This window comes from Gavia stellata, chromosome 6 (assembly GCF_030936135.1).
Source record: "Gavia stellata isolate bGavSte3 chromosome 6, bGavSte3.hap2, whole genome shotgun sequence".
Taxonomy (NCBI): Eukaryota; Metazoa; Chordata; class Aves; order Gaviiformes; family Gaviidae; genus Gavia; species Gavia stellata.
This window is the reverse complement of record NC_082599.1, coordinates 34,843,500-34,855,791: the sequence shown is the minus strand read 5'-3', so window position 1 is coordinate 34,855,791 and position 12,292 is coordinate 34,843,500. Positions and strand designations below refer to the sequence as shown.

The following is a 12,292-nucleotide window of genomic DNA, read 5'->3' as shown; positions in this document are numbered from 1 at the left end:
AATCATGTAAGGGCAGAGGACATTCCTGAGGCACATCTGTCTGGCACTGCTCTTTCCCCACTTGGCTGCCACAGCCCAGAGTGGTGCACACATGCTCCCTCCATCACGGCACTGGCACCTGCTCCTTCTGGTCCCGAACAAAACCCCCATCTACCTTTCCATAAGGAACGATGTGACACAGTGCTGCCAAGCATCTTACTTGAAGACCTTTATCTGTTTATCCTTAACATACATAGCTAGTACTGAGTCTGTCCAGCTATTGCAGCATGAGAATGCTCTATGTAAACAAGGGCAAGGAACATGCCAAAAGGGATGCAAGTGTAGCCACTTTTCTTTCCGTGGTAGGTAATGTTGACATCTGAAAGAGCAAATAAGGGGAAACACAAGTCACAGAACTTATTTTTCTAGGCTGACCATGCTGCAGCTCTTTCAGCACCTTCCAGGTCAAATAGTGCATGTTTCCTCACTCCTCTTGCCCCAGTGCTAGTAATAATTCCAAGCTGGTAGGAAGGAAGCACATTTCGGATTCTTCTCCGTTATCTGCATGGATGTGAATGCAGTATTTTCCACAGAGATACTCCATTAACTAGCTGCAGATGTTAGATGATTCATGGTGTTACAGAGCCTTAGCTTAGCGACAGTTATCTCTATTTATATATTTAAATTAATTTCCCATTTTACTTCATCTTACTTAATTGTTACTGCAATAGATCATAATGAATTGTAATATTACAAAAATTTATTATTCATTACAATTGTAATGAAAACCACATCTACATCTAACCAAAAGTACAAAAATAACCCTTTCTACAAAAGATTTCTGGATTAAGAAGGAAGATACTTTATTTTCAAAACTGAGAATCAAACTCTACTGCTTGTAATTTCAACTCCAGTGCAGAAACAAAACAGGGAAAAGGGAATTAATTGGAGCCCACATTGGATAACTGGGAATGTAATGAGGGCAGCAGCTCCTGTAGTATCTGCCCATCACGAGAAAGTGAAGAGGTCACATCAGAGGGGCTCCTGAATGAGTGATAACTGCTCTTGTAACAGCCCCTGTGAAAAATTGCGTGAGGGACAGGGACTGTATTTATTTTGGCAAAGCTGAGACCAGAATTTGTTTTCTTTTGTGTGTTTTATTTCCCTCATGGATCCTGATGCCGGAAAACAATTGAAATGAGCAAAGAAGATGATAGTCATTACTCTAAATTGTGTCTGCTACAACTGAGCAGAGTTATCTGGAAATTATAAAGTACTGCAGGTTGCTCCAGGCCATAAATCCTAACCCAAAGCCATGTGCAAAGCCTTGGAAAATTAAAATGCTGCAATTGGGTTTAACCAGCCAAATAAAAAAAAAAAGGCTGCTGAGTCACTCTGGCTACACAGTACATATTCTTCAACTGTTGAAGGATGTATTGCAGCATGCTGAGGAATTTATCAGTGGAATAACCAATTATTAAAGCACATGTGTAAGTGAGTTTTGCCAACACTTAAAACAATCTTTAAAATTATTCAGAGAATCATTTAGATTGGAAAAGACCCTTAAGATCAAGTCCAGCTGTTACCCTAACACGACCAAGTCCATCACTAAACCATGTCCTCAAGCGCCACATCTATTCAAAATAAAGGATCCCATATTGAAAACCACCTTTTAATTTTATTGGGTTTTTTTAAGAAAATTTATTTACATGGCTGACATGAGTCTACTCCAAAAGGTGCCATCCTAGCTCCCCCACAAGACTTTTGAAGTGACCCTGATGGATGCAAAGAGCAATTAAACTCTGTTAGGTCAGCAATTGAAAAATGCTAAACAAAACAATGGTATCTTTTATGTCAATTTATCTCTATATGGAAGGCTTGCAACTACTACAATTATTGTCTGAAATAGACTATTGAATCTCCAAGAAATGCATAAAGCACAGTAATATTAGAAATAAAATTTCCCCTCCATAACATGGGGAAAACCTCAAACCCACATATCCAACCCCTTCTCTCTAAATTTAATACAAATGCCTTTATTTGGAATCTCAGCAGTAAGAATTGACAGTTATCTGTATCTAATTAAGTCGACTTTATGGCTGCATCTGGCTGGTGAAGAAACCCAAGGGACAAGCACAGGCACCAGCTCACTGCATATCCATGCTTCTTAACCACCGTCATAATCTGGTACCGCCTTGGTCTATGGCACATGGTGTGGGCCAGGGTTTGGGGGACAGTGAGAGCAGGATGCCCCACTTAAGCTGTGCTGTGGATGAGGCTACTCCAGGTTTGGCTCCCTCCAGATCACACGATCCCCACAAATGCCCAGCAGATTCAGCCCCTGGGACTCCCCCGTACACCTTCCATGACTCACCCTGGGGCATGCGCTGCTCATCCCCATGGCTATGTGGGGCAAGGACTACACCGAGTGCAGCAACCGGGGTACAACACAAGGCCCCTACTCCATCAGCACAGACACAGCCAACATTAATTCTCTGTAGGCTTTTCATGTCTTCCCAGAAAAAAAAAAACAACCCTGCAAACAGTACTAATTAGAGACTTGTGCATTTACAAGGGCATAGTAGTGTCCTTCCTTTGCCAGTAACTGGCTGTGGGTGCCCTGCTCAACCACCCTGCCGTTCTGGATCACTGCAATGATGTCTGCAGTCTGTACAGTCGTCAGGCGGTGAGCGATGACGATGCAGGTTCGACCTTGCCGGGCGTTATCCAGAGCTTTCTGGACGATCTGCACACAGATGTTGTGAAAATGCTGTTAAGCACCTGGAAAGCCTTCACTCATCATAGGAACCACATTTGATTTCTTACTCTTTGTATGACCTGAATGTACCTCCTATAGGTATACAAGCCAGTGCATACATGAGACCCTTACTCAACAGGGTTTCTCACTGAGGTCAGTGAGACTGATCAAATGAGCATGAGACATTGAGAAGTGGGTTCTTGGGCATCCAGTTTGGGTCAGAACACAAATTCAGTATTTACCATCAAATAAAGCTAGTAAGACAATAGCTGAAGTGTATCAGCTCCCCATGGTGTTTTCTACTTGAAGTTCTGGTTTTTTCTGCTTGTTTATTTAGTAGATATGCACAGCTTCCTAGTGTTGTTCAATTCACAGCTTGCAGCTGGAAAAGCTACCATGATACACCTGCTCTGTTGTTTCACAGCTGAGCATTTGGAACATGTTTGCATTGATTGTATTCTACAGAAAGCAACTAGCCATGTATATAGACATATATTTCACATAATAATCATTACTCACCTTTTCACTTTCTGTGTCAAGAGCAGAGGTAGCTTCATCCAGAAGCAGAATGGCAGGATTACGAACCAGAGCACGGGCAATTGCTATTCTTTGTTTTTGGCCTCCAGAAAGTTGTGTTCCTTTCTCACCCACCCGGGTATTATATTTCTGGATGTTGAAAATTAAAAAAGAAGGCCTGTGAATACTCTTAGAGAAGGAAGATTAGAAAAGTAAAGTTTTATGTGTGGCTATAAAAATGATTAGGTGTTTCCATTTGGAAAGAAAAGAATAGTGCAAGTGGTTTCAATAAAGCTAAGGTTTTATAAACACCTCCAGTATAAACAGGTTATATATACACACAACCACACATACTTATACCTGGTCTGAAAATTTACTTCCCCAAAGACTGGAATAGGTCTTGAATGGTACCACCAGTGATACAGTGGTAAGGTGTCCACAGACATCTGGCCATGAGCGTATGATCATAAGAGTAACTAGAGATTTACTGTTTACTGATATACAGATGAAGAACTTGATCCTGCATTACTTGTGAATAAAGAATCCCAAATGTCATTAGTAGTACTGAAGATGAAATATTTTTCAGCATCGTTATATAACTTTCAAGTTACACAAAACTACAGTGAAAACAAACTATCAAACCATTTTTTCTTGTTAGAACCAAATTCTTGGCAGGCATGAAGGTCAAATGCCATGTCATTCACTTTTTGATTTATTGCCCCTCCATATTTGTTAAGAAACACTCCCTATGCATGGCTCATCCAATTAGAAATAGAGCACTTAGTTGTAGTGAATTAGTTTAGAAAAGAAAATAATCTTTCTCAGAGTAACTTGAGAAGTTTCAGCTGTCAAAGGAAAAAATATCAAAAGAAAAATGAGGACCTGTTTGTACATAGAGTGTCCTCTTACTTGTTTCCTTGTATTCTGCTTTGTCTACCACTATATTAATTGGAACATGGACTTTTTTTTGAACAAACTAACAAGGATTTTAAGCTTGAAACACAGTGATGTTTTAAAACATAAATTCTATATTTTTCCTATGAAGGGGAACAAAAATCTATTTTTAAATTTGATCAATGTAAACAAGCGTTGCCTAGATTTTTCCATGTCACTCCAAAAACCTAATCTCACTGTGAAGAGAAGATCACTCTCTTACCTCCGGCAGTTTTTCAATGAAGGTATGAATATTTGCTGCTTTAGCTGCTTCTTCAATTTCCACCTGACTAACCACCCTACTGTTGTCTCCATATTGAATGTTTTCAGCAATGCTGCAGTCAAACAAAATGGGCTCCTGTGACACCAGGCCCAGTCTGGACCTCAGCCATTGTAAATGCAAAGATTTGGTATCAAATCCATCTGCTAACTAGAAAAAGCAACAGAAAAATGATGCCAAGTTGACTCCAGAGCTCATCCACAGATACACACTGTAAACAGGAAACACGAATTGTAAGAGGAAGCCTGTTAAGAGTTAGATTCCCAGATGAAATCAAGTAAATTTTGCATGCAAAATGGAAAAGAACCAGCAATATAGATGAAACATTTCCTTTCATTAGTTCTTAATTTTGTGTGTGTTTTTGCTTCCATTTCCCAGCAGACAGAAACACAGAGTGCAGATTATGGGCTGTTCCTGCAGTCCTTTCAGCCCTACTGACCACAAGAAGCACCAGGATCCTCACGGGAAAGCCTATCCCTAAGAAGCTGAACACAACAATAAAATAATCTCAGCTGCAGGCCCTTAACTCAATCTTAAAACCTCCAAGGAGGTCTCTTTGGACTTTCTATACCCATTGATGGGGACTGCATCAAAAAGCCCATTGCAACCCTCCAACAGTGACGCAGTAGCATCTGTGTGAGATTACATTTGTATTATCTGAAGCATGTATTTATGTACTTAATGTGTGAATTCATATTAGCGAGATGACTTACGCACTGACAAGCAACATGAAGGTTATGCCCTTGTGTGACCAGGCTGTGAGCAGCTTTGGGGAGGCAACACAGTCTGACCCCATCATTCTCTTCTCCGGTGAGATCTGCGCCCTGAGCCAGCACACCATGCCAACATGGGTGCCAGTGCTGGTACGTGTGGCTAATGCCCAGGGACAGGCAGCGAGAGGGGTCTTGAGGTTATCTACAGCTCCACTGGAGCCACCACCTCAGCAAACCACACCTCTTAAAAAGGCACCTCTCCAGAGATGTTGCCAACATCATTTAAAGCCTCTGAAACCTTGGAACACAAAGAGTTCTGAAGATTTAATTGTTACTAATAGCCACACAAGTCTATTTTTACCACTTGTCCTTCCACAGGGTCATAAAATCTCTCCAAGAGCTGAATGGATGTGCTTTTGCCACAGCCACTGCTTCCCACTAATGCCAGAGTCTGTCCTTTGTTAACCTTCACATTGAGTCCTCGCAAAACTTGAACTTCTGGCCTTGTTGGATACACAAAACGGATGTTTCTGAATTCAATGTTGCCTTCAAAATTGCTCTGAAAAGTAACAGGAATTCACACACTCATATTGGCATTTATTAGCTTTAACTAAAATAACACTTGTAAGACTTGGTTATTTAAATGAGAGAACTTTCAAAGAGGTTTGGGAGGGTGTTTTCAAAACTGTCCTTTTCAATTACATATTGGATGAAGTGTAGTATCATTATTTGTGGGATGATTTGCATATGTAAGTTGCTAGAATCCTTCTGGAGAAATAGTTTTCTGCATCTCCTGTATCTATTTTTCATTTCAGCTTTGAAAAGATTATCTTTAGACAAATAAACAACAATATTTTTCATTTCTGACACATGTAATTGAGGCACTTCTACTCTTGATATAAGCTATAGCATTTGTTTTCCTGATCTCGCATTGCAGGTAGCACAATTTGAATGAATTTAATAGCTGAGCTTGATCTTGTGTTAAGATAGCAGAGCTAAATTCTTTGGTAGGTAACTCACAGGCATGTAGGACAAGCTGTGTTTTAAAAAGCAATGATAGTTGTTAATTAGCCATTCTAGCCAGGGCGATTTCTAAGCCCAAGTGGAAGAAAGGGGGCACACATTAAGACTACGGCCTCTCCTATTGTTTGGGGTAGGAGCCAGCCCTATGCACGTACTAGCAGCACCACTAGTACCATGCTCTCACAGCAGCTGATGATCTAATTTAATGGGCTCAAAGCTTTGCTTTGCTGAAGTCACAGGCATCACTGGCATTTGAGTCCAGTCTATACTAGAAATATTTTCATTTAAGTTTTATTTTACCAGGGACCTTCTGCCAAATCTTTCAAGGTCTCTGCTGGAGGACCATGGTTCAAGAAGATATCTAAGCATGCTCCTAACTTTAAAGGCTAAAAATCCTGTCTATAAGCTTAAAGTTATAGAAACTGGATTATGGCTTCCTGAGTAGGGGCTACCATCTAAAGCCTACGTGAGAAGTTAATTTTAAACTTAGATGGATATGCAAATGTAATCCTTCCAGATCACGTAAACTGAAAGCATTTAATGCAGAAATTTAACAAGTACTGATGTCAGTTTCCTTAATGACAGTTTTGGTTTAGAGGTGAGTTTTTTGGGATTTTGAGTGTGTTTTGGGTTTTTTTTTTTCCTTTTTCTTGTTTTTTTCCTTGTTGTCTCCTCCCCTCCCCGCCCCCAAACTTTAGGGCAAACCAGATTATTCATTAAGTTAGTTTTGACTTCAGAAGAGCACATTTTTACTTGTAACAGTTTCCACAGTTGTAAGAGGATGGCTTTTGGCAAAACTGTTGTGTCTCTGAAGGAATTAGTCTCTCTCTTATCTACAAGAAGAGTAGAAGAATACATTTGTATTTTATTTCTCTTGTAAACCCTTACAAAGACAATGCAACTGTTAGTGGAACTGACATTGTCAGTGTTTTCCTGAAACCATTTAAGATGTGGGTCAGTAGAATGAAAAGTATTTTCTTTATAGCTCATTCAGAGCAAAACTACATTCAAGGCTATACACTTCTGACTGAAAACCACAAATAATATGGTCCATTAAAAAAAATTGAGTCAGTATCACTATTTTATCTAATGTCTGTCTTTTGTGACACCCTAAAAAAATATGAAGCTATGAATACAGTTGCAGACAATGAAACCTTACTAATTTAGTTTGTTTCAACATTTTTCTAAAAAAAAACCCCAAAACAAAACACAACCAAAACCCAAAAAACCCCACAACCCCCAAGGCAAAAAAAAACCCTTACCAATTTTTCACCTTCTTCACTGTAACTGTCAATTAGAGGTTTTCTGTCCAAAAGTTGAAAGATTCTTTGGGCTGACATTCTAGCTTTACTATAATCTGGTGCCAGGGAAGCAGACTGACCAACATTCATAGCTGCAAATATGATGGAAGAGAAGACTCTAAAAAACAAAATACAAAGCATCATTCATTTCAGGTGGGGCAATGCATTGTTTTCCTCATGTATAAAACAAACCTTCACAGTAAAGGTTTTTAGCATCTTTAGGTTATGACATTTCTGGAGCTCCTCACCCTCCAAAATGGGATCCAGTATTAGGAAGTTCTATTTATTCCTATAACTACTTTATAGATGAGCAGTGGTGTCACATCACTTCTCTATGTAATACCCTCTGCCTGGAAGGAACGTCAGACAGCAAAGACTTCTCCAGAGTAGGTGTGCTGAGCATGGCCACACGTTTGCTGCTTCACTGCCCAAGTATGCACATTTCTCCAAAACAGCGCTTCTGCCTAAACTGCACTCCCAACCAGACCAAATTCCTGAACCTCTATGCCCAGTTACCTCTGTAGTTTGATGAAATAATTTGCATGCATTGAAATCACTATCCTGTGTATCAATATTTTTTCACATTTTATAAAGTATACTCACATAAATACGTTTTCAAAGTTGCTCAGACAATGGGCAATGAGCCATGCCCCAAATCTGAAGACTGCCGCGTTAATAAAGTAGCTTGCACACTGAGCTACTCCGTAGGTAAATCCATAGAAAGGGGCTTTTGTCAGAGAATCTCTAATAAAGAAAGAGACTTTCCATAAATAACTTGTAAAACAGAAACAGCAGATACTGGCTGGGGGATGGCCAGATTTCTGGCTTAAAGTTTTCAAACAATACAGCCTACCCCCCAAAAACACAACAAATCAGCCCAGAACACATGCACACTCACAAAGAAGCCCTGCCAGACCCTAAAAGCACCCCACATTGTGACATGGAACTGCCCTTAGGACAGAAAGCAATGAGTTCCTTCATCCTCAGTTATGCTATCTTGAATCTCTTCCTTTGCTTTTCTACAGCAGGACAGGTCACTAGAGCAGTAAAAAAAAATAATAAAATTTAATAACTACCACATATGACCCATTTTATTAAGAAAACAAGCAGGCTCCAACCCAGGCTAAGAGCTGCCTGCAGTCTTCTGCCAGGTCTTCCCATCCGAGCAGAGACCTCTCATCCTGATTTGGAGCAGGGACATATTTCGGGGTATCCCCGCAGGGATTTAAACTAAGCCTCTATTTCTCAATCCATCCTTCTGGAGAAGTTTCATTTTATGTAGCTAATTGAACGCACACTGAATCAGAGCCTGGAGGACCCTACCCTCATGGTTTAGGATGCTCTCTGAGGAATTGCAAGTCTCCTTTCTAGTCTGAGCTGTAAACCTGAGACCTTTGACAGTCCAGGTGAGCATCCTGCCCATTATCTGGGATATTACCAGTTCAGACACTGAATTTTAACACTGTTTTGGCTGAGGACAGGTTATAAAATGCATTGTTTTCAATTCCTTCTTTTATATTAGTTACCTTGAAGGAGGAAAGAAACAAATTAGATTTTGGGCTATTTTGTTTAAATAAAATGGAGCTAGAAAAAAATCTGGCATCCTTGATGATTCAAACGCGTTTCAGTGGATACAAATCAGTGGGATGTAGCGGGTCAAACAAGGGAAACATATGAAGTTCATTTCAGGGTTTCAAAGTCATGAGGGGAATAAAACTGTTTTTTGTTATAAAGGGTGTGGTATGGGAGTTAACTGTCAGTTCCTGAGTTAACTAGTATCAAACCAATATACTGAAATGGAGTGAGAATGTCCTATATTTAGGCATACACAAGCAAACACAATATTCTGTAACACATATGGAGAGAAAGCAGTTTTATAAAGTGTTGGTGTAACGAAAAGGCAAATCCTGCAAATGTCTTTTCACTCTGCATTTAAAAGTGTATATTAAAATATACTGAGTGAACAAATTTCTAAACTATGTAAACGGCTATTAATAGCCTTCCCAATCTTTTGGGTATTGGATAGTTTGCGAGAAATGTATTTACAATAAACCTGAAAGACTAAAATGTACAAAGAAAGAATTATTAAAGAAAAAAATCCCACCTATATGGACCATTCAAACTTGTAACATATCTTTCATAAAATGCTTCTTCCCTGGTCAGTGAAGCTACAGTTCTTATGTTTTCAACAGATTCTGTTGAAATCTAAATTGGGAGATAAAACAAGAGGTAATCCCTTACAATTGCAATCTACAACTCCTAAACACTCGATCTCTTCTCTAGCATTTAATGTTTTTCGATCAGAAACCATTTGCTTAAGACAGGAGATCGAGGTCTATTACCAGGTGAAGGAAAGCCCAGAGCAATGAGATTATTCACCCCACAGTCACAAGACAAGGCGGGGGCTGAAGCCAACAATGTGTTTGAGTTCAGAACCTTGGACCAGCACGCCGGAAGCATCAGTGGCCCCTGCTCTGACCTGTAGGTTGTGATCCCAATGAGTTAAACCCTATTTCATAAAATAGGGACAAACCCCAGTCATCTGGACACAACTTGCAATTTTGCATGAACAACTACTTTCTTCTGGAAGAATGCTATCAGGTGAATGAAGGCAGTACCCTGAAACTCTTGAGTGCGTTAATGGTTTGCATTTTATGATGGAATAAAAAAGTAGCAATGTCAGGGCTTGATGGCTCAACCCTGCAACGCTTCTGGCCACAGCACAGAGCAGTGCAGAGCTACGCTGCTCACCCTAGGCACAAGGCGCATCAGTGCCAGGGCTGCTGCTGTTACATCTGTCCCTACCCAGAAATCTGCCATGGAAGCTTTCAAATGCATTTTTATAGCATAATTTACAGATGTTTTGTGTTATCTATGTTCTGCTTTTCTTGGGGATATATAAACATTCCCTTCATCTCCCACCCTGTCCTGTCCTCTCCTCTTCCCCCTCAATTATCTTGGATAATTGAGTCAGATGTAGTGTCGCTACAGTATCGTCCTTAAAAGTGATCTCACACCATAACCCTGTAGTTAAAATTGGAGAACTTACTCTTCCAGCCTCTTCCAAAGCTTTTTGATCTTTTGCAGCATGACCAGACACAGAGCTAACTCTTGCAGCATTTGTAGCAATAAGGAAAGGAACGCAGGCCAGGATAAGCAAAGTTAACTGCCAGCCATATACAAAAGCAATAACGATGGCAGTCAGAAGGGTAAAGACAGTCATAGTTATCAGTCCAAGTCGGCTTCCAGTTGCCTAAGAAAACCCCAGAAACCCCCAAATATCAGTAATTAGATTTTCTTTTTGTTACTTATATCACCACTTGAAATCACTATACAGTCAAGGCCAGCAGTTCAGCTGGAAAACTAAACCATGCATGGTCATGTGTGTGGACATTATGCACCTACTTAGGGAACTGTTCCTAGATGTTCCTCTTACCTGCCAGCATTCGGGCCTTCAAGCAAGGTTAAAGGAGTCTAAACAGTTGGTCATGATAGTTGTTTAATAAAATATATATCTGGGACTTCCTGCACTACTGGAGGCACAGAAGACTGTGGCCACTGTCACAGTAGGGCAGGTTGGTTGTTGGGTGCTCAGCATTAGGCAAGAGGGGCTTCATTCTAATAACAGCCATCCATTGACCTGTCCCACTAATGGTGGTGGAAACTACTCATTCTGAGGTTCTCACACTGCTGTACCTGGGGTTGGGTTCTCGGAAAAAAAATAATCTAGATATGACCACCCTGCAGAAATGCTTTATCTCAGCAGGGATAATGAGTGGGAAAGATGAACTCATACTCAAGAACTCCTATCTCATCCCAGCCCATGTAACCTTTTCATCAAGAACTTTTAAAATGAGAGATGATTAGCATCCAGCATCCGGGTGGGCTCTGATCTGCAGAAAAAAAGGTCTGAAAACAGCCCTGTGGAAATAGTTCATCTTCCAAAATTTGGCTTGATGGAAAAAACAAAAATTCTTGGGCGGAAAGCAAAAATTATTCTCTCTTTTGCCAAAGACTTTCCTGCCCTGAAAAGGCTTTTCTTGTTCAATAAAATTTAAAATAGTAATAATTAAACCAATGCCAAGGTGAATTGTTGCCATATGTTCTAGGGGCTGCACATAAAGATGGATTTGGAAACTTCAGCCAGCGCAGCATGAGGCACAGTACGTACTTACTGACACTGTAGCGCTCCAGGGAACACAATAGCGCTGGAGACCAATTAATGCCCTTAGTTGGCTTTTTTAGTTAGGGCAGTCTGCGCACCCCTCCTTTCTACTGCCCCGACAGGGTGATAGAGTTCAATGCCACTCAAGCAAACTGGAACTTTAAAAGATAAAAATTACTAAGTTTTGTCAAAGACTATTTTCTCACTACAAGCCCATAAGGAAGGAGAGAGAAACAAAAGTCTACAGAGACTGAAAAATGTAGGGATTAAAGGGTTTTTGATGTACAAATTTGAAGGAAACAAAACATCTCAAAACAAACCAGGAAACATTTCCCCTGCAAGTCCTGCAGTGATTTTTTTTTTTTTTTTCCAAGGAGAAGGGAAGAAACAGAGAGACATTTGGCAGATTGTCAGGGACTGCTGATGAGGTGAGCAGTAGGAGGAATTGAGCAGAATTTGTCTCATTCTCCTGCCAGTGTCCAGTGACCACCTCTCCCATACCAGCGCCTTGAGTCATTCCCTCCCTTGGCCATCGCACTCCCTCGTGTTCTTTATTAATGCTGGGCCATTTCTTACTGTTTGGTCTGCTTGTGTGTGAAGCATATTTGGTGGGGATGGGAAGAA

General features: G+C 40.4%; 1 protein-coding gene across 1 annotated transcript in view; it reads right to left on the bottom strand.

Moving 5' to 3' along the window:
• Positions 1-2,527: 2,527 nt before the first annotated feature.
• ABCB5 (ATP binding cassette subfamily B member 5) overlaps positions 2,528-12,292 on the bottom strand; it is a 35,095-nt gene continuing 25,330 nt past the window's right edge. The window contains exons 21-28 of the mRNA XM_059818828.1: positions 10,553-10,756; positions 9,608-9,708; positions 8,107-8,247; positions 7,465-7,621; positions 5,541-5,738; positions 4,410-4,616; positions 3,257-3,403; positions 2,528-2,725 (exon numbers count right to left, since the gene is read on the bottom strand). Of these exons, the coding sequence (XP_059674811.1) occupies positions 2,528-2,725; positions 3,257-3,403; positions 4,410-4,616; positions 5,541-5,738; positions 7,465-7,621; positions 8,107-8,247; positions 9,608-9,708; positions 10,553-10,756 (1,353 nt within the window). The remainder of the gene's footprint in view (positions 2,726-3,256; positions 3,404-4,409; positions 4,617-5,540; positions 5,739-7,464; positions 7,622-8,106; positions 8,248-9,607; positions 9,709-10,552; positions 10,757-12,292) is intronic.